The sequence below is a fragment of the Hirundo rustica genome, chromosome 9 (assembly GCF_015227805.2).
Source record: "Hirundo rustica isolate bHirRus1 chromosome 9, bHirRus1.pri.v3, whole genome shotgun sequence".
Lineage (NCBI taxonomy): Eukaryota > Metazoa > Chordata > Aves > Passeriformes > Hirundinidae > Hirundo > Hirundo rustica.
In genome coordinates, this window is record NC_053458.1 from 19,732,813 (window position 1) to 19,760,136 (window position 27,324).

General features: G+C 38.7%; 1 protein-coding gene across 4 annotated transcripts in view; it reads right to left on the reverse strand.

Moving 5' to 3' along the window:
• Nucleotides 1–18,049, reverse strand: part of COL11A1 (collagen type XI alpha 1 chain) — a 129,818-nt gene extending 111,769 nt beyond the window's left edge. For 3 of the 4 annotated variants that reach the window (XM_040072553.2, XM_040072552.2, XM_040072550.1), the window contains exons 1-2: nucleotides 17,656–18,043; nucleotides 3,219–3,386 (exon numbers count right to left, since the gene is read on the reverse strand). In XM_040072553.2, coding sequence (XP_039928487.1) covers nucleotides 3,219–3,386; nucleotides 17,656–17,770 — 283 coding nt within the window. In that variant the 5' untranslated portion in view covers nucleotides 17,771–18,043. Of the gene's footprint in view, nucleotides 1–3,218; nucleotides 3,387–17,655 lie in introns of all 4 variants that reach the window. The other variant, XM_040072551.2, reaches the window with a different exon arrangement.
• Between the last annotated feature and the right edge of the window lie 9,275 nt (nucleotides 18,050–27,324).

Sequence of the window (27,324 nt, forward strand, 5' to 3'; positions counted from 1 at the left end):
AATTTCACTCAACATAACAAGCATCAGTACCACAGCAAAGAAGACTCCCAGGTACTTCAGTAGCCCTTGATAACTATTTATTTTAGTTTCTCTCTCACAATATATATTTGAGTCTTTCTGGAATTATATTGTGCATAACAAAAAAATACATAACTAGTTTTCTTTAATGGGAGATATAAGGAAAATCAAAGATTGCCTTTCACTTATCTCCTGAGGCTTTCTTTTTGAAGTAGAGATGATATATCAAACACTGTTTCCACCTTTACAACTAAAAAGGAACAAAATTAAAAGAAGATATAGTTTATAAAGGAAGTACTGAAGTACCACTCCTGCTGAATCTTGTGGTAAATCTGCATTTCACTTGATGTGAAACTTTATTAGGATTAATAACAAAGCGTAAGACTGAGATTCTAAAATTCAGAATATGCTCTGGATCCATGTGGCCTCAGCTGTAATTTGACATACAAGAAATAGATGAGAATCTAATAATAGATTCAATAATAGAATAGTAACATTGGCAATGAATATAACTGCAGCTTTGTATGCAGGAGAGTGGACAAAATGTTCTTAAATATTTTAATAAAATAGTAGAACAAGCTTTAATGAAATAATATCTTGTGGTTTTGGAATGAATTAAAGCATATAAGAATTCATCAAGCTCTGATTTTGGAATTTCTTCTTCCAACGGAGAAAATATTGTTTCCAGTATTGTTTCCAAGACAGGTATTGTGGGAAAACTCCAAAGATTCTAGATTCCTCCTTGAAGATAAGTTTTTACTTCTTGAATTACAATGTATAAACAAAATGTGTAGAACTTCCCTTGCTCTTTAAATGACATCCAACCCTTCTAAACCAGAACCCCCTGGTCTTACATTTTATTTTAGCTGCTACAGTGATACTCTATGTGATTTCTACCCCTTTCTAGCTTTTTAATGGAAGCTTGTTGCAACACTGTAGTAACATAGCACATGTTTATACATCGTTTTGACATCTTAATTTGAAGGGATCAAAGCTCAACAGATAGGAAACATTTCATTTACTCTGGTGAATCATTGGTAAAAATTTTTCATGACAGGGTAAAGCACGTTAAATTAAACAGTATGTTATACCTTCTAATGTCATGGCAAATAGATGACAAAAAAATGGAAAAGAAAGATGACAACTGTCAACACAGGCCAAAGAAACTGTTAGACAAGCACTGAGTACCTGCCCTATCTGCACTGTTAATCTGAAAGATATGTTGAGAGTGCTTAAGGCAGGTGATAATAATTCAGCTCGCGTGGGCCTGTGCTCTTCAAACACAACATCCCAGAGGAAAAAGTGAGTTGTTTAAGAAAGGTGACTGAAAATGAGTGGTGTCTCAGCTCAGTAGTTTCTGTAGTTGCTGCTATGACATAATATTCCCAAACATTTTGGCTTGAATCTACTTTGGGTAATCAGAAATCAGAAGAAAATTTCCTCCAAACATAGCTTTGATTGAAAAAAATCAAAAAAGAAATGACATTTTAACACGAAAACTACATATATTGCATTAACATATAAAACTATATGCATATATAGTTCCTGGACATATATCTGGAATAGTCTTCAAAGCCTTCTCAAATACTTTTAAATTTCTTGTTATTTGGAATGGTTCTATTTGAACAATAACTATGGATACCAGTAAGAATTGGAGGGAAAATATCCGGAAAAATCTTTTTATATATCTAGGTTATCATTCCTTTATGCTTTTGTAAAAGATAACTAAGAGCATGTACAACAACAGTGCCACAAAAATCTAAGCAGTTTACATACTACAATCATAGAATGCCTACTAATCAGTGAAATCAAGGTCCATTATATTCTGTAAAGTTGGTAAATAATTCAATTAATTTTTTAAAAGATGGAAAAACTACTGGATATAGTAGTTCCTGATGAGTTACAGGATTTAGATGAAAGCAAGGATGGGAAACATTAAAATGTGTATTGTTTAGCTGAAATGACACCTCACAGCTAGATCTTATCTTGGATATCTTCTAGTCTTTCCACTGCTACAGAGTACTAAGAAAAAGGGACACAATCACTCAAATTTCTCTCAGAATAACCTGAAAAATAAGGATTTCTAGTGGTGAGGAGAGAGAATGCCTGTTCCACAAGATTGAAAAGGAAGTAATTACCATAATCACCTTCAAAAAATTGTTTTCTTGTTTTTTGTAACTGTTGTAAATGATAGCAGGACATTTTCCATTCAGCTTAGTTGAGATGATATACTAGAACTTGATGAATTGCATTAAAATAATATAAATATTATATCTGTAGTGAATTTTGCTTTGATCTTCTTCCATTAATAATAAGTGATGAGTTCAGGGAACGTGTAAACTACTCTTGAACTGTGCATAGATGTTGCTCTGGGACCACATATTTACTACAAAATAAAGCATACTTGACCCTTTTCTGGGTCTGAGTGATATCCATACAATTGCTACTCTGAAGGACAAAAAAAGAGCACTTCTCTTTGCCACTTCTAATCTGTATATATTCTGTATAACTTGTTCTAACTCCACGTGATGTGTCAAAACACAAAATTTAAATTTTCAATGATTTTTGGTTTTGATATTCTTACTATTATTTTCCTCAACAATTTGAGTCAAGTGACAAGCGATAGCAAAATAATGGAATAAAAGTCTCTCTAACACCCAAAGGATCTTTCCCAAAACTTGACTATTTCATTTTAGAGAAATTTGAGAGAAGATGGAATCACAGCTATCCACAACCAGCCTTGTTTAGCCCCCCAAATACCCAGATATTCTGAGGTAATTCTTACCAGATGGTACTTCTGGGAATGATTTTGCAATGGCCAACCACAACTCATTTCTCCCACTGCAGCACTACTCCAGGAAGTACAACTGCTCTTAAATGCACTACTGAAACAGGAGGGAACTTGCCAAAGCCACCAAACCAGGTTTCCATCAGATAGCATCATGAAAGGACAGGTAACATGACTTACAAGTCAATTCCAGCAGTGACAGAATTTGATGAAGAGTTTTATAACTGAAGCCAATAAAAACTGAGTTATTTAATGGATAGAGCCCATCCTGCCATTCATATGCAGGCTCAACTCTAGGGATAAGAGAAGTGTTTTGTGCTACTGATGATGGACTACATGCTAGGCTTTAGAGAACATAAAAACATATGCAGCAAGGTAATGTACAAAAATAACAGCTTTCTGCCACTCTTACCTGGGTACAGCTGCTTTGTTGGGGCACTCAGCTGTGCAGCTTTTGAAACTCTGTAAGCAACATCCGATCCTTTCGAATTCCTTCTGTTTGTGCAAAATCCTGCTGTTCTTGTTACTCCTTCTGGAGAATTGTGAAATTCTAATGCTTTTAGCACATCAACGGGTTCAGCTGGCAAAGTTAAAAAAAGAAAAACAACCAAAAATAATTATTTATCTTGCATCTCTATGGCATGCAGCCTCCAAAAAGGCTTTTATTTCCTTTGAAAAAGTGTATGTCAAATCAGAGCAGTAGCTACATCTTATTTAAACGTATTGCACATTACTCCTACACCATAATATTATTTTAACAGGATTATTCCTTTTAAATATGGAAGAGTTCATCCCATCCAATGTGACTTTTATGATCAAACTACGTATGACAAACGATTTTCAAACTACTTGCCTACACACTGAAAATCACCAATTGCAAATGCTGAGGATCTTGCTGGCTCAAACTTCCAATAAATGCTTTAAATGAGTGACTTCTGAGAAGTGGAACTGAACTTCAAACCGATATTGCACAAAACTTTCAGAAGCATTCAGCTGCTAATAATCTGCTACCACAAAATCATCCGTTGCTAACATTAAAATGTATTCTGACTAGGTATAACTGCTTCTTCAGACACAAAGGAAGAAGGAAGCAGTGAAACTGTGCCTGCAAGGACTGTGCCTACAAGGACTAAATGTACAGAATTGCAGTCTTTCATCATTTCCAAGTTAAAATGCAAACTTGTACTTTAGAGACCAAGTACAATAAGATTGCACCTGTGCTCAGTGTCTAACAATCTAATGTTGAAATCCAGAGATGTTATTGCACTGATATTGATGCAAATTAAAACAAAAAAAAAAAAAAAAAAGCCAACAAAAAGCCTTAATATATAAAAATCTTCTATGGCAAAAGGACAAAATACTGAATGGACAAGCACTTCAAGAGAGGCAGTGAGAGAAAATACTTAGCAGACTGCATGTCTTTTCTCCTAGGAAAAATTAAGGTGTTCATTCTCATATTCCCTACAATTCTATTTTTTTAAAAATTTTTTTTTTAGTGGAAACACAATGTCAGCAGACCTTTTTTTTTTTATGTTGGCAAACTCATAGCCATTTTACTTGGGAAGGCAAAGTTTTAAATTACTTTCAATATTAAAGCTGAGAAATGAGCTTGGTAAATCTGACTTCACATCTTTGAACTACACTGTGGCATTAACTATAGCTGATTTATTGTTTGTAATCATTCATTTATTTGTGTCAAAAAATATCAACTTAAGGTTCAAAATTCACTGCCCATAAATATTCAACTATTTAAACCACTTTTTCCACAGATGTGAGCAAAGTTAAGTTTAACTAGCTCATCCTATTCATCTCCTGACAAATATGAAAAACTCAATTTTGTGGTTAAACCAATCTTTGTTTTCTCAGTCAGCCTAGAATGCACATAACTTCTTCTTTCTTAGGAAAGAAAGTGCTTGTGAATTCTTAAAATTTTTATTCACATCTTGCAATTTTTCATTTCCTTTTCACATTGGATCATCATTGTGTTATTAAATATAAACCAAATATTCAATGTTTGTTGCAAGCTAACACAATGGAAATGAATGTTACAGTACACACCTGAATTTACCTAAAATCCACATATACAGCAAATTCAAGCAATTATGTTTAAATATTCTCAAAAGAAAAGTTTCTATAGTGTGAAAACTCTGTAGTATAGTCTAGTTTCTCTGTTGAGTACTGAAAAAATAATTTTAATGGATATAATGTATTTTCTATAGGTGTTCCACACAGTCCTGAAGGAACAGCCACATACACTGAAGGAACATTCTGAAGGAACTGCCACATTTTTTCTAGTAACCAACAGCTATTTTTGATGTATCTATATTAATTTGAACCAGTAAAGTAATGTAGAACAAGTCACTAGAAATATTAGTAAAAATTTCAATTCACCATGTAAGTCAACCACTGCTACATTCCTTTATCCTTTGCTCTTTTCTATAATTTGTACCAGATTCTTCATTATTTTTTAGAATAATGGGTTTTCTTTGCCTGGCTGACTGGGAGACTATTCACCCATAAACAAGATTATTCATTACTCCCTGCTAGTTCTGCTGCTAAAAAACCTCCAGACAAGAAACAGCATAATAATAGGACAATCTTCAAACCACAAATTCCAAATAATAAGAACAAACATTCTGCTAACAGTCCACAGTAGACTATTTATTTATTTCCACAAACTGTGATTCACAAAAAATAAAATACCAGGATAGGCAGTTTAAAATAATTACTAGAAATGTAATTTATCATAGAAGAAACAAGTTAGGTGAAATGACAAGTTATACAGAAATGACAAGTTATATAGAAATGAAAAGTTACATGAAGCAGCTAACACAAAAATGGTAATTAGTCTATTCCCAAAGATAACATGCCTGACCTGACAGAAACTGCTTCCCTAATTTATATTAAAGAGTTCAGATAGCCATTTTAGCCAACAAGTAAAGAGTAAAGAAGTTCTTTAGAAGTCTTAGATAACAGGAATACCAGGCAGGAATGCGTAAGAAACATGAATCCTGCTGTGTCATTGCTGGGGCCACCATATACAGAGGTTTCTGCAAAAAAACCCTCTTTTTGCCTGTAGAGATTTTGCCTCAGGGGATTTCAGGATTTTTTTTTTTTTTTTTTCATTTATTGTAACAAGCATTCAGTAGGCTTGACAACGATACTATCAGCTTAGTCTTAAAATTCTTGCTGAGCTCACTGGGCGTGCTGAGATAACATACTCAGTGCCTCTCCAGAAAGCAGCAGATGCTGTTGCCACAGAACACACATGTGGGAAAAGTCTAAAATACACAGCTTTTGAAAAAGGGCAGCTCAGACCCAAATGGTTACAGGTAACCTGCTCAAAGTGCAAAACACGGTGAGCAGTCCTTGCACAGCCACCACTGCCTGCTTTGAAGACCAGGGAGAGAGGTAGGAAGGCAACTCATAGGCAGGGCAGAGCAGAGTCTGGCTTGTCTCTGCCAGGGTCTGTAGTGTTCAGTGTCACTGAACAGCATCCTGACAGCTTCTGTTTCTTCTGAAAACCACCTCTTCTCTAGCATGCTGCTCCCACATGATTTCTGGGAATGGTAAGAATAACCAGAAGGAGCACCATGGCTAAGAGCATGCAGTCTGCCTGTTTGTGTGGTCCACAAACTAAGATCTCAGCTTGTATTTATATGGGGCAACATTCATTATTGTGGTATGACTGAAGTAGATCCATTCACTCAGTGAGCTTTCCATATTTACAGTGGTACGGATCAGAATATTTGGTCCATAGCATTTCATATTAAATATAACTCCAAACTATATTTACTCTTCCTTTCCTTTCCCTTTAGCTTTCTTCCATTAGGAAACTTACGGGGAAAAAAAAAAAATCAATCAGCATATCTGTGCTAGAAGTTAAAAGAATTCACTGACACTAAGTAGCTGTAAACTGGATACTAGATCGCACTTCTACATTGAAGGTCAGGAGAGAGCAGAGGGGAGCTTCATGTGTTTTCTGTTTACTTGGAGAGGAAGAAAACATATGTGAAATTATACTTCCAGTTTTGATTAGCATTTCCAAGCCTAAATGTCCTCTACAGACAATGATATATTTGTTTTAAAGACTATGACAATGCCTTCTATTCTATTAATTCATAACCCTATATTGTAAAAAATAGAATGCCATTAAAGATGTAAAAAGTCTGTAGAAATCTAGACATTATTATCATCACAGTTGAAAATATCATAGCTTCCATATCATTCTCTCCATAATATCTAAATTGAAATGGAATCTGTGATATAGCATTATTAATAATACTGGTACAACACATATGGATCCAATTCTGATGCCTTTTTATTCCATTATACCTAACAATTACTACCATTGCTCAATGCAATATGATCTGAAGCTAAGCAGAGTCTGGTGGAAACAGTAGATTAATTTCTGACATGCCCTAATGTCACAAATATAAACAACATTCATTATTCAAGTTCAGAGGACTTGCTTCCTTTGCTTAGACTTCCTGACATTTGAGCTGGAATCTACTACACAACATGGCTCTGCCTTTCTCTTGGTAGAAACTGTCCATGGAGGAGGTTCCCAGGTACCATAACAATACAAGTTATGATAGCAGAGAAAGGAGGGGCTGAGAAACTGTAAAGGAGGGCAGAAACTGAACTCCTTTGGACACACAGCCTGTACTCGTGACTTATTCAATGTGTGACACCAAGTCTCCTCCTCTTAAGGAAGACCCCAGTTTTCCGTAAAAATGCTCAGCAATTCTCCATCTCCCTATGGGAGCGCTAGAAAAGACATTACAAGAAAGGTACAAGTTGTAACATATGCAAGAAATTTTGCATTGGAATGGTCATGTCTGGTTCATTGCATTTGGATTTATTTAAATGTAGACAGTAATTAAATGAATGGTGCTGAAATGAAATAAGTATCCTGTCTGTAACTGAGATCACGGCGAACTTAGCACCTCAGTAAAATGCAATAAAACTCCTTGTTTCTGCTTCAGCAGCCACCATTAAACGTCTGCATTCTGACAAAGCCTATCTGACCCTGCAAAAGCGAACTGCACAGAACCCAAAAAAGACGGATCAACAGTGCATCTAATGGCAGCAATATCATCTTTGGAATTATACCAGCTGCAGACATTTTGAATAAAAGACTAAAATCTATACATATTATCTTTCTAGCCACAATAACTTTTAAAGGCTAATTATTTTAGTGACGTTGCAATATTGAAAATGTTTTGATCTACAACATGATTTTAACAAAGTTTAAATCAGTTTAGTGAGTGACATTACTGTCAGTGTGAGGTTTGTAAATGTTAGGCCATTAACACACACTGAAAATAGAGCTGTAAAGTTTCACCTAAGCAGAGTGTTCTGTCCTGTATCACCCTAAGTAGCTAATGTGTATGTGTCAATAAATTGACGCTTAAGTATACGAAAAACCTGATTTTCTGTTTCTTAGCATACACATCTTCTAATCACAGTATCGTACTAGTAATTTAAATCTGCTTGTGGTCAAAAATAAATTGACAGATTCTATATTATACTCTTTTCATTCAAATAAAATGCCATCAACACTTTATTACTGGAAATTCTTTTTCTGAAAAAAAAAAATCTACTGCATACTTGTGCTTTTTCAGAAATTTTTTTTGACCCACCTAGGCTAGCTGGCTATCAGCCAGGTTTCTAACCTGGGTACAGCTGTTTTAAGAAGCAGTTTATGTGCCAATTCCATGAGTGGTTGCAATTCCACATTAGTGTGGATCTCACACAATATTTCACATCCTACTTAGATCTGAAGAGGTGAAACATTTAGAGTGATCCTATCCCCATAGAGTAGTCCTCAGTAGACTTGGAATACATACAGACTAAAAATCTATTGCTCAAGGAATAGAGAACTTTTGAGTGAGTTTGATTATTCCTTAAAAGACAACCATGGAAGTCAGAATGGGCCTATTTAAAGGCCCAATACTTTAAGTTTTCTTCTATTTAACAAGGAACATGCTGCAAATGACTTACAAGCTGCAGTGGGAATGGAGCCCTGAACCTTTGCAGATGGAGTGTACCAAGCTTGACATCTGTTCTCTTGCTATAAACTGTACAGCAAAGCACTTTTGAACTTCAGATGAAGGTGCTGGTGCCTAAGGACCAGACAGTTCAAGACATTTATTGAAGAAAGGGTAAAAGCATATTGAAACTAGGAAACCACTGTCAGCATATTCAGAGGGAAGGACTTCACCATCACGCCTCAAACTGGAACCCTGTAGGACTGACAAGAAAGTATCTGTGGTGGCAATATCTGGCTGCAAAACTCATTCCCATACGAAATTGTCCAGGGGATGACTCATTTAGATGAAAATATGTTTATTCCTGTCCAATTACCTAATAAAGCAAAGAGGTTGAAATCCTATTATATTTAGATTTTGGTCTGTTAACTCCTGGATGTTAGACTCAATTTTATGAGAGTGAGCACAGACACAATAATCCTTCCCTATTTAAAGACTGTGTTTACCTACATAATTTACAATTCCAGATTGCCTACTGGAGGACATACTTTGAATGCAAACAATAACAAAACTCAAAGGGGAAAAAAAAAGAAAAAAAAAAAAGAAAAAAAGAGGCAGCATTCTTTACTTTACAGATACACCTTAGCAAACTGAGGGTGCAACTCAATGTTTGCTATACTGTTAATACCTATAGTAACTTTGCCTTTCCCTCTTTTCGATACAGTAAAGAATACTTTTAAACAGAATTATATTTTTTTAGTATAATAAACAGATAAATCCTTGAGTTCTCATAATTCTTCAGCAATGCACTTTTTGATTGATGTGAAAGTGAAAATTTATCAGTGTTCACTCCTCAAAGAGCCTTTGGAGTTACAATCAATAACTCCTAATTGGTTAGGAGGTACAGAAGTACAAAGCATTATATGAGAAATTTAGGAAGACTAATGTTTCTAAGTTACTATTATTTTACTCCATATTTTTCCATGGAAATAGGCTTCATTCTGCCAGTAATCTGTTCCAATGGAACCACTGCAAAAACTAAAAGAGCCTTGAAACATTAATCTTCAGTACTAAACGGAGTGTTTTCTCAAAGTTTAGTCCAGTTTTATGTCACTGTAACAGATCATTTAAAACCTACAAGTTGTGATGGCCTGGTAGACTAAAATATGTCTATTTGGTGAGCACTAATGAAGGGACTCATATTTGTGGACAAGATTATGAAAAGAGGCTACCTCTAGTTGGATTTCTACGTATATATTTAAGGACCTAAGTAAAAGGTACTCACTGCACTACAGGTTTTTGAAACCATGCTACCTATTAAAGACATAATAACCTATTGTTGTTTAGTATATTTACTTTTCTTAAAACTTTGAATCTTTATAAGAACTCATTCTAAGGACATTGCATCTATTCTGTAAGTGAATAAAGATAAATGCTACTATGGTGAATGTTTCTAACTGACACTCATTAAGTGGTCCAAGACCTAATGAATGTAAGAGGTCTTTACCTCTTTTATAGCAGCAGCTTTAGAATCTGGATTTGATGAACTGATAGTTTGTTGACTTTTAGGATACAAAACAAGAGCCATCAATTACTAAAAACCAATGCTATTTCTAATGTGGTAAGAATATTTCTGTTCTCATTTTTTACTCTTGGACACTTATAGTGGGCAGCTATGCTGGATATCCTTTGAAAACAGAAATACATATAACGTTATTATCTACACTTATTATTTTGCTGTGTTCTTCATCTGTTACGTACTAATACAGAACATCCAAAAGCAAGAATAGAAAAGCATCTTATGCCCAATTGCTTCACTGAGATTTGCAGTTCTTACAAAGGACTCTATTGCCTTTCCACTGCAGGCTCTAGTCTCTATATCCCAAAAATGATTCCTTGCAGTTCAGCCATAGGTGTCTAAGGGCCAGAAAAGGATCAGGCACTCTTCTGTCCTCACCATTTCCTACTGACCAGCTCTGGGAAGAGGTGCCCTTCTCAGAGGCTTTTGGGCTTGGCAGTCTGAGAACCACCTGCCTCCCAGCACTGCTGCGAGCCCAGCCCTGTAACAGAACTGCTCTGGGAATCAGCATCAAAGCACTGGTTCTGCAGTATCCTCTGTGAAGGTTCCAACACTTTTCATAGATGGACTTTACAGAGGTGGATAAAATGAATGCTCTGGTTTATGGGCTGCAAAAGTGAGTAACAGAGTATCTTCAAGGTACAAAAATGAAACCAATTGAGTTGCCTAATTACAAAGTGCTCCTGAAAATTAAGCTGTTCTTTTCCCTAGGAATCTGAATATGAATTTGTGAGATTAACTGAATATATTTTGAATATATATACTTCTAGAGGCACACTTCAAGGTTGTTTTACCTGTTAAGAATTTTCCTACATGAATTTCCTACATGAATTATGTAATTGGAATCTTGACTGGTGACATTTTCAGAAATAGGTGTTACAGCAGTGCTTTCATATTTAATGCTTACAAGAACTAGAAATTATCCAGATGCACACATGAATGCTTTAAATAGCCTAGGACTGACTATTTCACCAACAGAGGCTTCTGTGAAACTGCTCAGAACTGGCTACTTCTGTTTCCACGCCAGTTATTTGGAATTTTTTCATTGACTTCCTATGCTGCAAAAGCTACTAAATACATTATAGTATTTCAAAGGCTATGCAGACAGTCTACGCATGTAGAGTAGGCAATTTTGATACTCACCAACTACTAACTATATCTCACTTTAAAGAGCAACCTCTAACCCTCATACAGTACAAACCAAAACCCCAAGAAACACAATCCTCTCCCCACACCACTTATATCCTATATTGAAAACGGTGGAAAATTGTCTATGTACAACTACACATTCAGACTTTTAGCAAAATTAGCTTGTAGGCTGATTTATTTACTGGACATATTCACAAAAAAAGAGAATAATTATTTTAAGTTTTCATTACATTGCATAATTCTGAAGTGTAACCTAGATTTTGAGGATTTTTACCATAATGTATTTCACTACAAAATGCAACTTTTGGGTTATTCAGAACCCTCTTGAGACTGGATAGACTGTACTTTTATCACTTGTTCAGCAGCATTAACTGCCATCAAGCACTAAAGACCTGATGGTGATTCCATAAAAGGTTTCACTTACGACCCCCAGAAGACTGGGCTTGTTCATCATCTGTGCAGATCTGTATTGATCCACTATTTCACAATACTTTAGCATTTCTCTCCATATTTTTGTGGACTTATTCTTATTTTGCACCACAGCAAAATCTTCTAGGACTGCATTCCAAGTGTCCAGCTATATTGAGGCCTCTGCTAAAGATTCAAAAACTACTTTTTGTGCAGACTGCAGACACAGTAGTTTCAGATGTGAAAATCAGCAAAACAAGTATTACATTCTTGAGTATCTTGTTTCTAATACCATATAAAAAAGAGACACAGTCAAAAAATGGTCCATGCTACAGGAAGAGACAAGGTGTTCCCTCAGCAATTAAACATGAAAGAAACTGAGTCCACTTAAAAGTTTTGTCATCACGGTATTTATTGAGAAATAATTCAAATAAGTTTAAAAGTATCTGCCAATAAATAGGAGTTTTCAAATTACAGAACATTTGTACATTTTTCATCTTTAAACATAGAATACAGCCAAGGACAAGATTTAGAAACTATGCCATTTAATGTAATCCTATTTAATTTGATAGAAACAACTTGTACAACTAAAATCTTTCACCATATTTTCCCCAAAGTCAAAGGTATCATCTATCTTGTGAGAGCAATGCAAGGAAATCAGATCCAATTCTGTATCCTACCAATATTAGCAGGAATTCCTCTTAGGCCGACACCAAGGTTGTAAAGCCTTGAACTATCTATAAACTGTGAACGTTGATAATCCATCAGATTACTATGAAAATTTGAGTAACGTAAGGTACATGGGTAAGGGACAGAGAGGGTAGCACTTAGACTACTTTAAAAATGTGACCATAGTTTGATTTACTACTAAGCTATTTTCTATCAAAGACAAAGCTTAGGTGACAGTGACATTATTAATAGCAGGATTGGGATCTAAATTGGTTTTTTATTCATCTTTTATAATACATTTTTCAATCTGGTTTGCAGCAAACACTCTGCTTCTATAGTATGAGTTTTGCCAAATACCTTCCATTTCGCACATTGTGTACATTAACACTTGGACCTGCAGTGAAGCCCCAGATCTGAAATTCACAAAGGTTTTTACAGTCCCTTATGTGTGCTAATGTGCTAAAAAGAATTTAAGGTCTGCCAGATTCTACTACTTTCGTAATAACCGAGTCAACAATTAATCCTTACATTTACAGTCTGTAAACTTGGTATTTAATACTGAGTGGAACAGTTATAAGCCCTTGCAACAGGCATGTGTGTTAACCTAATTCCTTTTAAGCCAGTGTTCTCTATTGTGTCCATCCAGAGGGTAAATCTCTATCACTGCATGAGGCTTCACATTCTTAGAACATTAGAGATTTCTCTCAAGCTCTGCTTAATTTATTCCACCTTATTATCAACAAATACTCAGAACAATGATAAATTAACCAATGCTAGGAGGATTTCTTCTGAAAAGAAGCAGAATGCTCTACAGAGAAAAGAAAAGCAACTTCTTAATCTTGCTGGCAGATGGAAACCCTACTGTTCACCACTGTACAAAACAAATCCGGGAAAGACATAATTGCTCCAGTGTGTTTTAGGTATAACCTCAGCAGTAATGTCATGGCTCCTTTAGTATGCTGCAAGTGTGTCAGAATTAAGGGTTCTCTTTGGGGGAAATCAAGTAAATTTGGCCATGACAGTTGTGAAAAAAAAGTATGACAACCTTTTTGCTATATTTTTATCTGCTGCAGACACCAGTTTTAGACAATTGGGATCCTTGGGGGTGAGTTGTTTTTCATGGGTTTTTCTTAGTAATCAGAACAAAAGATAGCACCAGGAAAGCTTTTATATCAAAGATTTTTCTTTCTTATTGTCATCTCAATCATAGGTACTAATGAAGAGATTATTTCAACCCAAACCCACAGAGTATTTGTGCACCTATATACAGTTAAATTTGTCAAGATATACACAAAATTGAAGTTGAGAAACTTCTTATCTGCAGAGGTAGGAAAGAGACAGTTTCCTGCAGCTTGAATAGCCCTTTCTTGTATCCATATGAGGTCTCCTAAACTCACTGCAAGGATACACACTCTAGAGAATTAACAACACATACCAGTCATTTTTCCCATGTCTGATGTCTGCTGCTTAAGTTGAAATAATTACTTTACCTTAGAAGCAATTAAGAAATCAAAATTACACAGCAAAACAGACGTATACATGCAGGTGTTTCTTGCACTATTCTGGGAAGATTGGACCATTTCACCTGCTGATCCTTGGGACTCAGAAACACTTCAGCTAGAACCACTAGGTGCATCTAGTGAAATCACCCTTTGATTTATTCATTCAAAAGTGTTTTGATTTTACACAAACAGTTCTGAGGGAAAATTTGTACTTTCCTAATTTAAAACACATTTTGTACAGGTTTAGACTAGCTGGACACATTCAAGAGCTTTCACGCAACAAACATATCCATATCTTCCTTATGAAGCAAATACAAATAAGTAGCAGTGTAAAGTGTGCATCCACAAAGAAAAATCTCCTTTTGCCATCACTAATTGGCCCAGTTCTGTATTCCTTCTGCACCTGGAACTCCCACTACTTTCCAAGCCTGTGTGTGGGAAGCACAAGGAACCTTTATATTTCCTAAGATGACAGCAAGAAGTATCTATTTATTTTAGAAACAAATCTGCTCATCGCTTACACAGAAGGTCCAAAGTTTTCTACATACGGGTTCATAGCCTCATTTTCAGTAAGGCTTCTTAAATGTTTTTTCACTCAGATTAAGAGTTAGATTTCCATTTGCTTGAAAAAGCTTATAAATAATAAAAAGGCTGATTTTTCATTTCTTGCCCATGAAATTTAAATCAGCATCACAATAGTGCATTGATGTCAAGCCCTTACAAAAATTTATAGCGTTGAAGCCATGCCATTTTGACTAAATGAGTTTATTCATTCCAAACACATTACGAACAGCTTTAGTATTAAAGGTGAGGAAGGGGAAAGGAAATCAAAGGATGTCTTTAAAAATACTGAATTTTGTTTACTTTTGCCAAGTCATAAAGCAAAAACATTTTCTGAAAAGAGCTACTTAAGAGCTGGTGGGCACTGAGCTGACCAAGTATGAGTCACTGCTTTTCCCATTCAGTTGATTCTCACTTCTGTAACTTTTTCTGTCTAAAGAAGAAATAACTCAAGTGCCCAAACACTTCTTCACACACCATTTCTTACAAGTATGAAAGACACCTCATACTTCCCTATGGGTTTTTTTTCCATTTTGTTTTTTGTTAAATAAAGAAACTTTAAAAGAAGTCAAGAATTTTAGGAATCTGTTGAGGTTTGTCCACATGGAATGGTTTCTGTTGTCTTTAAAAAGTCACTGCTATATGATTAACACTTTATATGAATATACCATGCAATTTTCTTTTCATGGAGGTAGTTTATGAAAAGAAAATTGAAGAACAGAAGATTTTTTAGAAGAGTTTTAAAAATCAAGTAATTTTGCCCAGCATTCATATTTTATCTAGCATTTTCATTTAGTCATATTGTTTACCTGCCAGTCACGCTATTTTATTTTATTCCTTGGTATTTTCCCTCTCCAATTTTCAAATATGCCCTATGTTATCTTTTAACTACTTTAAATAAGATTAGAATGCATAACAGATGATTCAGAAACAAGTCCCTTGTACTCTGTTAGAGAAATTAGGTCAAATTCTAGTCTCTCTGTAGTCAATGGAAAAACTCTTACTGACTTCAATAACAGATCAAGCCCTGAACACACAGCTCCCTGTAGTTCCTAAGCAAATAGCATACTGTATCTCAGAAAAGGTCAAGAACTAACTTCTTTTCTGAATGCTTCTACAAAGAAGCCTGCAGTTCTATATTTGTGAAATGTCCTTTATCCAGAAGACTATCAATACAGCCTTTTAGTTTTTGAATAAAATTACCACAACCAAATTAAGTCTGCCTAATGTTGCTGAATACAGTCCAGTAAGTATCAGTTCTGTTGATTTCAGTGTAAATTCTGTTGATTTTTCCTGTGCTATTTGGGTTTAGATTTTCTTTTAACTTGTCATTTGCATCCAACCCATTATGTAAACATAGTCTACATAAACCCTACTTAATTTAGTCAGTTCTGTTGTGAAAAGTGGCATTAGAAATCAATCATGCCTTTGAGGACGGTATTCTTCTTGAAGAAATTTAGTTTCCACATGGTAACGAGTAGCCGAGTCCTTGAAGCTCCGCGAGGTTAATTCACCCTGGTGCAACTCCACGAGTCGGTGGAACTGCGAGGGATGAAATCTGACCCCTCCAGTCCCTGTCAGAAACGGGGCCAGCAGGGGGCAGGAGCCTGATTGATCTGCCACCGTCAAGGTTGTGCCCAGGTATAAAGGCTTGAATGGAAACTGATCACCTCTCCCTGCTCCCTCTAGGACGCCTGTTGATTCTGGATTCAGATCGAGAAATACCTCGTTAAAATAATAAATACATAAAAAATTAAACCTTTCACTTCGGAGAGTTAAGCCCCTTCATTGATGTCAGACCCACCAAAAAAAAAAAAAAAAAAAGACCTCAGTCCCAGCCAGACTGGCCTCCAGATGCGCCTGCGGGCTCCGGTGGGAGGGAGGAAGAAGCAGCGTTTTCACCCCCAGTAGGAGAGGAAAACTCTCCCACCACCGGAGACTCCGCACTCGGCGGTCTGCGAGCTCAGCCCAGAAGGCCCAGCTGGGCTGGCGGCGGTGCGGGGAGCCCAGGGAGAGCGGTGCGGACGGGAGAAGTGCGCAGAACGCGAGGGGCGGTGCGGGGGAGGGGGCGGCGATTCCTTTCTGCTGAAGGCGCCGCGCTCCTCCCTGGCTCTTGTTTCCCCTGCGAGTCCCCCGCGGGCCGCACCCTGCCCACCAGGTCCACGGACACCTAAGGGACCACTCGATAGCCCGGGGAGGCTGCAGAGTTAGGAGGAGGCTGGGGACGGCGCCCCGGCGCTGACACCGCCCGCGGGGAGCCCGGCGATCCTCGGGCTGAGCCCCCCGAGCCCCCCCGGGCATCTCCGGGCCCGGCACCGCTCGCACCACCTGCGGGGCGCCGCTGCCCCGGGAGCTGCCCTCCGCAACGGCTGGCAAAGGGCCCCTGCAAGTGGATTTTCTCCTCCGCCTGCGCCCTGGAAAACATTTTGACCCTAAAACCCGTTGCAAAAGAAAAAAAAAAAAAAAAAAAAAAAAAAAAACTTAAAAAAACTTAAAAAAAAAAAAAAAAAAAAAAAAAAAAAAAAAGGGGGAGTTAAAGGGAAACGGAGAAAACCGGAGCAGAGAGCCTGCACCCCCAACTTTCCCTTTCCTTGCCCCTCCGAAGAGAAGGCAGATACTTGTCGGTCAATTTCAGTGACAACCCGGTGAACTTCAGCAGCTCAACAAAACAAAGTTAGACGCACACGCCACAAAACAAGAGTCCAGCGCTGGAAGAGGTTAAATCTGTTCAACAAGTACTTCTTTCATCTTCCCACCCCGCCAGTGCAGCTCCTTTACCTCATTAAAAACACATCCAAAGTTTAGGGCTGACCGAGAGCCGTCCCTCCGCGGCACCTGGGAGGGAGGTCGCAGCCCGCGCTCTCGCCTCCCCAGCACCGGGAGTCCTGACAGGTTTCCTCTGAAACGCGGCCTCAGCCGTGCCCTGGGTCCTTTCCCCAGGGAGGGGAGAGAGGCGACTGGACTCCCGGCTCCCCTTTGCTTTCTTACCTCCTCTGACCTCTGCAGCCCGGAGAAGGAAAGCGAACGTGATGAGCACGGTCACAGCCGAGTCCCAGGGCCACCTTCTCGTTTTCCACCTTGTGGACCATCTCTGCATCTCCATGCTGGGCACCCACAAGCGTGAATTAAACACGGGCGCCTTCAGTTTATACCAGCTCCGTCCCTTCCACTATATTCCCAGAGATGACTTCTCCTATGGAGCCATACGTGATAAACCGAGAGGAGGTTTTCTCTCTCGCCCCGCTCCCGCTCTGCCCGGCCTTGCACAGGCCCCTCCGACCCGTCCTCCCCGGTGCCCTGCCTTCAGACTGAGGGGAGATGAGGGGCTTTAATCAAAATGCAAAGAGCTCCGCATCCCCCTAAAGGCTTCATCCCGTCAGAGGGCTGGGCGAGCGGCTCCCAGGGCCACCCCTGGAGCCCGACTGACACGCCAGCCGCCGGGCGGAGGCCAATCGCGGAGCTCCCCCGGCCGCCCACAGCACCGCCCTCCGCCTCGGCGGCGGTGCTCCAGCCGCTCCGCGGGCACCGCCGGCCCCCGCGGCTGCGGACGGCGGCCCTCCCGAAGGCGCTCGGGGGCCGCAGAAGGCGCGGCGGGAGCGAGCCGGGGACAGGGCCGGGGTGTCCCGTCACCGGGTCACCGCCGCCCCCCGCCCGCTCCGCTCCGCTCCGCGCGGGCCCCCTCGCCCCGAGCATGCGCAGAGGCGGCCGCGGCGCCCCGCGGAGCGAGGGCGGGGGCGCGGAGCGGGGACGCGTGGGGGCGGCGGGGGACGGGCAGGGGGGCGACACTGGGGACGAGCGGGGGAGGGGGCGCCGGCAGGGGAGGGAGCGAAGCGGGACCAGACTGGGTAGAGGAATGTGCGCGAGAGATGAAGCGTCTGCGGGGTGGCCCTTCGGACTCCCCCAAACCGCCTGCTGGCGTTGGTGCGGCGGCAGGTCCGGCCCCGGCGGTTCGTTCTCCCTCACACTCCCGGGCGCAGCTTGTTCTCACACGCCCTCGGCCGGGACCTCCGCGGGCTCCGCTCTGAGGCGGCTGTAAGGAAGGAGGGAGCGGGGTGGTGAAGGAAAAGCCCGCCACCGAACAGCTTTCCCCCGGCTCACCACACCCAGCCCCGGGAGCCAGGTGCCCGCTCCTCGCCGGGAAAACTCCCGCTCGCGCTCCCGTGCTGTCCCACCTGTGCAGCAGTCGGTGACAGGGACCGGCCCGTAGGCTGAAACCTCTGACAGAGCTTACTTGTGCAGCAGGTCCAGCCGAAATCCTCGGTTGGGGTCAGGTTCTGCCCCCGCTCCTCTGGAAAATGAGGAAATGGTGGAAATGTATATATATGTATGTATATATATTTAAATCTCCCTTCACTGAGATCTTTAATGCCTTACAGCAATTAATAAATATATGGTTTAGCAATAAAATACATGTGTTTTTTTTTAATGTGTCAAAGTATACTTCAGAAATGTATTGTCCTTTTATAAAATATCTTTACATTTTGCTGCACTCCGTTAATATACTCTTTCTGTCCTTGGTTTCCTGAAACAATTGGTGTCATTGTCATTAGATTTGCATCTAAGGGGGCTGAGGTGCATAGCACGGTTACATCTGAGCTCCCTTAGGTGCTGTGCATTGGGTGCCATTCAGTGAAGAGATACTCAAGGTTATTCTGGCACTCCAGGTAGTTACCCACGGTACAGCTGTGGAACACCAAAATGCCGTATGTACCCAACCTTTCTGTACAACAACTTACACATAGAATCATTAAAGTTGGAAAAGACCTCTAAAATCTTCAACCATTTAACCCAACAGCACTGTGTGCACCACTGAACCATCTCCCCAGTGATTGTGAGACTACCCCTGGCTTCTTATGGAATATTTCATCCTGTCTTTCAATTGTCTCTCTTACACTCTAGCTGCATACAGGTCCCCTTAAGTCAGTATTATTATTGTTGCTCTGCTGGTCTGTGCAGTGCTTAGTCACTAGATGCTTTGTAGAACAGACCAGATTAACTTGCTGTTTCAGCCTCCTTCCTTACAATATCAGTAGGTAGTCCCAATGGCAGTTTATTATTTTTACTCAATACTTTGTTGTGGGAAAATCTCATGCCATAAAGTTTCAAGTTTCCTCTTCATGCTTATAAATTATCCATCTTTGTCACCAGCATTCTTGCTGCTTCCAGTCTCTTAACACATATTGCTTCTCTGACTTTGTTTTGAGCTAAACTCTTCCGTAGTAAAAAGGAAAAAGTCTATCTCTGCCCAGGAGAAGAAATGGAAGCATTTCAGATAGTGGTGAAAAAGAACAAGTATTCTCACACTGTAGAGAATAGTAATTTCACACAGTGTTTTTACAGGTATTCTAGTTTAGGGGATATGGTTCATCTCCCAAAGTTGCAGTGGAAAGATGCCCGCTGATTTTCATGGTCCTACATCAATCTAAAGCAGAACAAAGAGGAAAAAGTGCTAAGTATTAATTTGGGTGAGGTAGCATACTTATATTAATCTAAAAATCTGTATAATTCTATATGAATTCTGGTACCAGGACCACTTTAATTTAGAGCTAGCTCAGTTATTTTTGCATGCCAGCATGTCAAGCCACACAGACATGTAATAAATTGCCATCAGATTCAGCAGTTGCAAGAGAAAAGTTACATGCCATTTAGGTAAAGACACATTTTTTGCTGCCTGTCAAATTATTTATTTAGGGATTATTGATTTACGTGTAATTGATTTACATGTATCTTATTTTCCCAGTTATTGCTCATAATCTTCTGAATTGTAATGATGGTATTCTAGTGAAGTACAGAGTAAAGTAATTGCAGCCATGAAAATATGTTGAAGAATAGGTAATGATTCAGAGCATAGATAAGCTTTATGAATCCCATAAAATTAAAGATTTTTGTTAGAAATTTTCAGCTCTTAGATGTAATTTTGGGAGAAATATTTTCTTTCTTGAATCTGAAAGAGGGCTAAAAAGTGAAAATATTTTCAGAGAGAAACAGAAGTGGATGTTATTTATTAAATCATCTGTGATTCACAGTGGTTTGTTCTTTCTGTCGGCTTTTTTGTTCCTCATTACTCTTCAAGACAGTTTTAGTGAAAAGAAAGACTAAGCGCTGTGACATTCATTATGTTCTGTCCTTGATACATCAAAGTTGGCAGATTAATCCATGTTTAAATATTAGGAATCGCTCTCTTGTATGTGCACAGATGGGTCATTGTTGTATTTTGGGGCAGAGAGGGGGAGGGGTTAGGAACTATGGAGAAGAGAATATGTTTCCTTGGACCACTGTAGGTCACAAGAAATTCACAGCAGCAGCTCTTTCACGTTCTTCAGGCTGTAGGCACCATAATGAAAGTAACTGTAAATATGGTGTTCTTTGGCTCTCTTGCAGTCACACTTTTTTCCTAACATATTCCTTGACATCACCAAAAGTGAAAGACTCCTCTCTACATATAAAGGGGTTATTTCACTGGGAATAAACAATGCACTTTAAAGAAGAGTATGCTTTTTTGGTTGGTTTACCTGTATTTTAGGGATATTGACTTTATTTTTTTTTTTTTTAATTTCACACAGATGTTGATGCCCTTTCCAATTCTATTCACAGCACAAAAGTGAATATTGCAAAATAAATGTCCACCTTAAAAGTCATCACACACTGCCTTCTCTGTTGCTTTAATTCTTTTGGTTTAGGTAGGTGGGAATTTTATCATTGTCTAATTTCTGGTGTGTAGAGGTTCTTTGTGCAAATCTATGTTTGCTGAGAGTTGTTTGTTATATGATTATTATTTGGAAGAAAAGTGAGTTATACTGCTTCAGAGAAGTGAACCCTTGTAAAAAGGTTGTTTCACTGATGGAGATCTGTGGAATGATCTCTGCTAGATGAAATACTAATCAGCTCCTTCTTGTAGTTTTAAAGAGAGAGAAATACATAAACAATGCATATACACAAAATAATGGCAGAGTTACTTATCATGATTCCATCTTCAAGAAGGGTAATATAAATTTTACTAATATGAATAATATCTTACAGCTTCACTGAACTCCCCCAGTACCATTTTCTAAGGTTTTGAAGGACAAAGGCTAAGCTTTCTCTGACCCTCAGTAAACATCTTTGGGCTAGGGAATGACGGTGCCCATTGATCTTCTTCTTTCAGATTCCCAAGAACTGGGGAGGAAAAAGGATAGTAAAAGAAATTAAATACAAAACAGCATAGTTCAGTATTTATTAGCTCAGGTACCACAAAACTACAGAAATTTTAGCATTACTGTTTCTGTCCTATGGAGAATGTATTGAGAATGACATAAGCAAAACTGGAGTGGCAGCTGCACTGTGCAACCTACACAGATCCAGAAGCAGATCTGTGATGTGGCCAGAAACTGGATGCATATTTGTTGCTGTGTGAATATTGAAGTTTGAATTTGTACAGTGTCTGGTGAAAAATTCCTTATAGTTTTAAACTGAATGTGCAGTTCTGAATGGGAGTTGCTACCAGAAACACCAACATCAGGGGTTAAAACTTCTAGGCCTGTGTAAGGAATAAAGTCAGTATTAAGGTTAGAGTTAGGGATTGAAGGGATTAAATGACACAACTGCTGTTTGAAGCAGTCTGCTGATTTGGAAGAGGACTGTAGTTGGTAGGAACTTACACATCTTTTGCTGCAGGGGTTTATCCCATTGTTTAGTTATATGGTTAAAACTGAGAGTTAAAAATGTCAACCATCAAACTCATATCCCATTCCTCAGCATCATGAAGATGAGGACAAATTTAGAGACTCTTATCTCCAGTGTTTTTCAAAGATAAGATCAAAGCAAGAAAATAACCCGTGCTGCTTTTTACTTCAGGGATGATACCTCAGAAATGAATTAGTAGAATCCTTCTTCCAGAACTTTGTTGACAGAAACATGGGATATTGTTAACATTAAGAAAAGGGAGATTTGGCACAGGGGTGTGGGATTGAGGATTTTCAAGTCTTAAGAAGGCAGATTGTTCCTATTGAACCCTGGAAATAGTAATTGTTTTGATACAAACCTGTGCCTTGAGCTGTATTCATCCTATAGGAAGTATAGAAGACAACTGCTTAGGAATTAGGTATGACAATTAGATTTAGACCAAAGGTTTTAGTTAAGAGCAATAATACCTTTCTACGGGTTCCCCCAAACTGGTAGAAATCATTGACTAATGCTGCCATTAACTATGGGGTTTTCTCCCTTGTGTGCTAGTTAATTCAATTCTAGTTGGTATTCTAGCAATAGTGTTGGGGTTTGAGAATTGTGGTTGTCATAAGTGCTGAGTAATGCAACTATGTAAAACTGCCAAAGATGAGTATCAGGGAGGATTTAATAGACTCTGATGTATTGTATTGTGATTTCCTGTAGAAACTGCTGCCCTAAAATACTGTTAGAAATTACTTTAATGCTGATATTTACATTCTAAATTGTCACAATTTTCTCTTCCATCTTGAATCTCTGGGAAGCAAGGAGATAGGAATGAGGTAGACATTAATAGAAGCCAGTGCTTTATACCAACTGGCAGAAAGCAATGCCTTAGTCTCCTGTAAGCTGGGAAGAAGTCTAGTATAAAAGAGAGGGTTTAAGTCTTAGAAAAATAAAGGATCAACAGGTAAATTCATTTCATGCAAATGCAAAATCTTGTCATCAATCTTTGTAGTAATGCACGTGGCAGCCAAAGCTTTTGTGGTTTTCCTCCTCAAGAGGAATAATATTTACTATATCAGGTGGAGAAATAAACGAAGACTCTATATTTTGTTTTGCAGCTAGAATTAATTCTCTAGATCTGAACAAGACTTCTGCCACACAAGAGGTTGGGGTTTTTTTACCACAATGTGTCTGCATCCCTGAGTAACGTTCAGTTGTACAGGGTCTCCTGCAGGGAAGCACAGGAACAGTACCAATGGAAAGCAGAGACTGACACTGTCTTACAATATAACAGTAGATTGCTATGTATAAATTACAAATTAGCACTGGACTCTGCACAAGCTACAGAGGTGAGAATTGGGCAGATACTGTTATACGGCTTATGTTGTGTTTTCTTCTTTCAGTCTGTGTAGGAATACTTGCTCTAGGACGGTGTTAGGATTTGAAACAGGTTAAAAGTAGGGCTTTGGAAAAGGATAGCTAAGTGTAAGGAACGCACTTTATGCAGCATCTACAGTGTTCCCAGAAATAAGAATTAATAAGACTCAGCTCACATGAAGAGAAGCTGTTGCCAATAATTGATCTTGTAGTTATTAACAATGCAAGAATTTTAATGGGGAGGATTAGGAATTTAGGATTAATGTTTGAGAATCTTTATATTGAATCTAGTAAATAAAATGGTACAAGGAATGTTTTGTGGCCTTGAGGAGTCTGGTCTTCTGGATGGAGTTGACATATTATCTAAAGTCTAATTTACTGTCAGTCTCTGGACAGTTTTTAGAGGCAGGAAAACAAAACAAAACCAAACCAAAAACACAGTGATGCAACAAACTGATGGCATTTATTCTTTTTCAGTAATGATTTACTGTCTTTCAGATTAAGATTAAGAAAGTGTCAAGACTCTAGTTTACAATCAATTTTTACACATCTGAATTGTTAGGAAGGCTGCTGTCAACAGTAGTAGAGATTGAGGTGATGACATTTCATAGACAACCTAGTTTATTTGGTCTAGAGATACAAAACTGTCTGGTATCATCAAGTTCCAGCATCTTATTTTCAGTTTGCTATCTTTCTGCCAGGTCTATATACAGTCTTCATTAAAGTTATAGTATAAGAGATGACTTCAGGAGACTGAATTATTGCTGGGGAATACAAAGCAGCTTACTGCTATCAGTGGCAAATGCCTTGTTTGCTCAGTGGGCATAGTGTAGGTAAGGGGTAAGATTGGCTTGAAGGTTACGATGGAAACAGAACATTTTCAAGACCCATGTTTAAAGCAAGATTCTTCAAAGCTTGAAGAAATGGGATGTTCCATGGAATTGTTAGGAGTTTGAATTCTTTTTGATACCCATGTGTTTTCATATAAATTTAGGAGTTAGGGTGGAGTTAGGAAGTATTGTTTGGAAAATGAAAACTTAAACATATGGGATAACTGTTGGAGATAATTGTTTGATTCTGCACAGCTCCCTGAACAGCTCTGATGTTTTCATGGGCTGCTCTCCTAGTTCAGGTATGCTGTAAGTGTTGCCGAACAGCCTACGCTTGGTGTTACAATTCACCAAAGTTTGTACTGATCCACCCCCTTGCTGCCATGAAAATAATGTTTGGGATTGGAATTATGTTCAGTGCTTCAAGCAATAAAATTGAAGAGTCTGGTTTTCCCAGATGCTGCAGGCCTTGCCAATATGATGAGATTATTTTGTTATAAGTGCTGGTTATGTAGGTAGGTGTTAAAGGTTGGTCTTGAGAATTCTCTGGGTGAGCCTGAATTGCCAGTTGATTTTCATGTTTGCTGTGGTTATTGTTCTGGTTATGGTTGTGATTTAGGAAGAAATGAATGGAGAACCCTCCACATGTGGATTCTCTGTGCATCAAAGAGTGGGGAAAGAAACTGCAGAACTTAGCAGAACTTAAAGCATTATTTTCACAGTTTGTTTTTGTGGTTGTTTTAGGTGTTTTTGTTCACATAGTCATAATTGAGATGCTTGGAAAAAAAATAGTTTTTTGCTTTCTTTTGACTGTGCAGAAAAGATGAGGGCATGTGTTTTGAACTTGAGCCTCCTACCCCTACTTTGATGCACACCTCCATGTCACACAGTCACCTTCCTTCACATGTTCTTCTCCCTAACCCTCCTTTCGATCAGTGTGCTTCTATATTTTTATATGTGAGGAAAAGTAACTGCATTTACATAAAATCTTGCCACAATTAAGGGCACCATTTTTTCATTAACTTTGTTCTTTTCATTGATTGATGTAGTCTGACAAATTTGCAATTCTCTATGAAGATCCTGATTTATTGCTTTATATAGCCTTAATATACACAAAAGTTAGCAGTGTTTTAATGCTGATACAGATGACCTCTTTGAGGAGCTACCACATATTCACATTTGTGAATGGAATATATTCTGACCAGATTTTTTCTGGGAATGTGCTATGTGTTTGGCCTCAGGTTAAAACACAGTAAATAATGTCTTCCTATGAAGTTCATTGGAGAAAAGCAGCAATGACTGTGTTTCCTGGTGTCATTGACTCAGCTGGATCTTAATCATGACTGTCTTGTAGAATAATCTGGTCTTCCTACACCTCCCTCCCCAGAAAAATGTTGCTGAAATAGTGTTTTACAGCATGTGAGCAGCACATCTCCATCCTGTTCAGGAAGCTGCAGGAAGTATCAAGTATCCTGCAGCATTACCAGCTCAGCTTTGTCATTCAATTCAAGTTTTTGGAGGCTTATTTCAGCAAAACTCCTCAAGCTTTAAAGGCTCACCTACCGGTATTTTATAGGACTGCAGTGTGTATCTGATACAGCAAACCATCATTCTTTTGATTTGTATTTTTTTTTTTTTTTTGAGATTATAGCCTGTTGTAATCATAATTATACTTCATTCAAGAGAAAAAAAAACAAAAAGAGCAATTATTGTAATGTGTATTCCATCTTCTAAAATATAATGCAGAAGGGATACCAGAATTTTCCTCATTTAAGGCAACTGAAAATGAGACACATGTATTTGATGCCATTTCTCAGTTTCTGTTTAGTTTTTACATATTGCTATTACATACCAGAACTGCCAGAAATCTGCATTTTGATTGCCATTTCTGATTTTTGGATTTTTTTTTTTTCAGTGGCTGACTAAAACTTGAGTCACAGTTTTGCAACACAACACTTTCAAATGTTTGTCTTCAGTTGGTGGTATCTTTTTGGTTTCTAAGGTGTTGGGTGTTTGGGGTTTTTTTGTGTGTGTGTTTTTGTTTGGTTCGTTTTTTGGTTTTGTTTGTTTGTTTGTTTTTGTTTTTGTTACATTTTATCTGAAATTTCCTTTTCCAAGAGACAAATTGAAACAAATACCTGGGCTGGGAGAGCTAAAAGGGGACAGTGTAGGCAGGCTCAGTTACTCACATTGGCAACAGTTTATCATATTATCAAAGACAGCGTCCCTGTTTAGTTCTGCTTTAATCAGTGTTGTTCTTGAAGCAGTGGGCCAATATCTACATACCAGAGTCCATTTTTAATTATGATTTGGGACAAATTTTGAACACAGATGTTTAAGTATAAAAGGCCTCCAAAGTCCCTCTTCTGCATGGTTTTTTGGCATTGTTATGTGTTGGGGGAGCACTGGTGGCCAATCTCCATACACAAGGAGGCAGTGCAGGCACAGACTAATGGTCTGCGTGCGACACACACTTGTGACATGTTTATTAGTTTTGGCAACATTAATGCTGCCACCCTCACAGTCCCTTTTAAACCGAAGAATTAAGGCATGGAGAGAGTTAAGAAGGTGAATTTCTAACAGCAAATGAATTTATGTCCAGCCACGGTAGTCCTGTACTTCTCTTCCTATGCATAGAAACCTCATAACTGATCACTTGTTAAAGCATTTTGGAGCAGAAAAAGCTTTATCCTGTTCTATAAGAAAGAACACAGAGAGAGCAAAGGTGACATTTCAGGGAGGCCTTGTGCCTCAGGAAGCTCCATTTCATACCTGCCCAGTTTTGAGGAGATGAGGGCCAAAA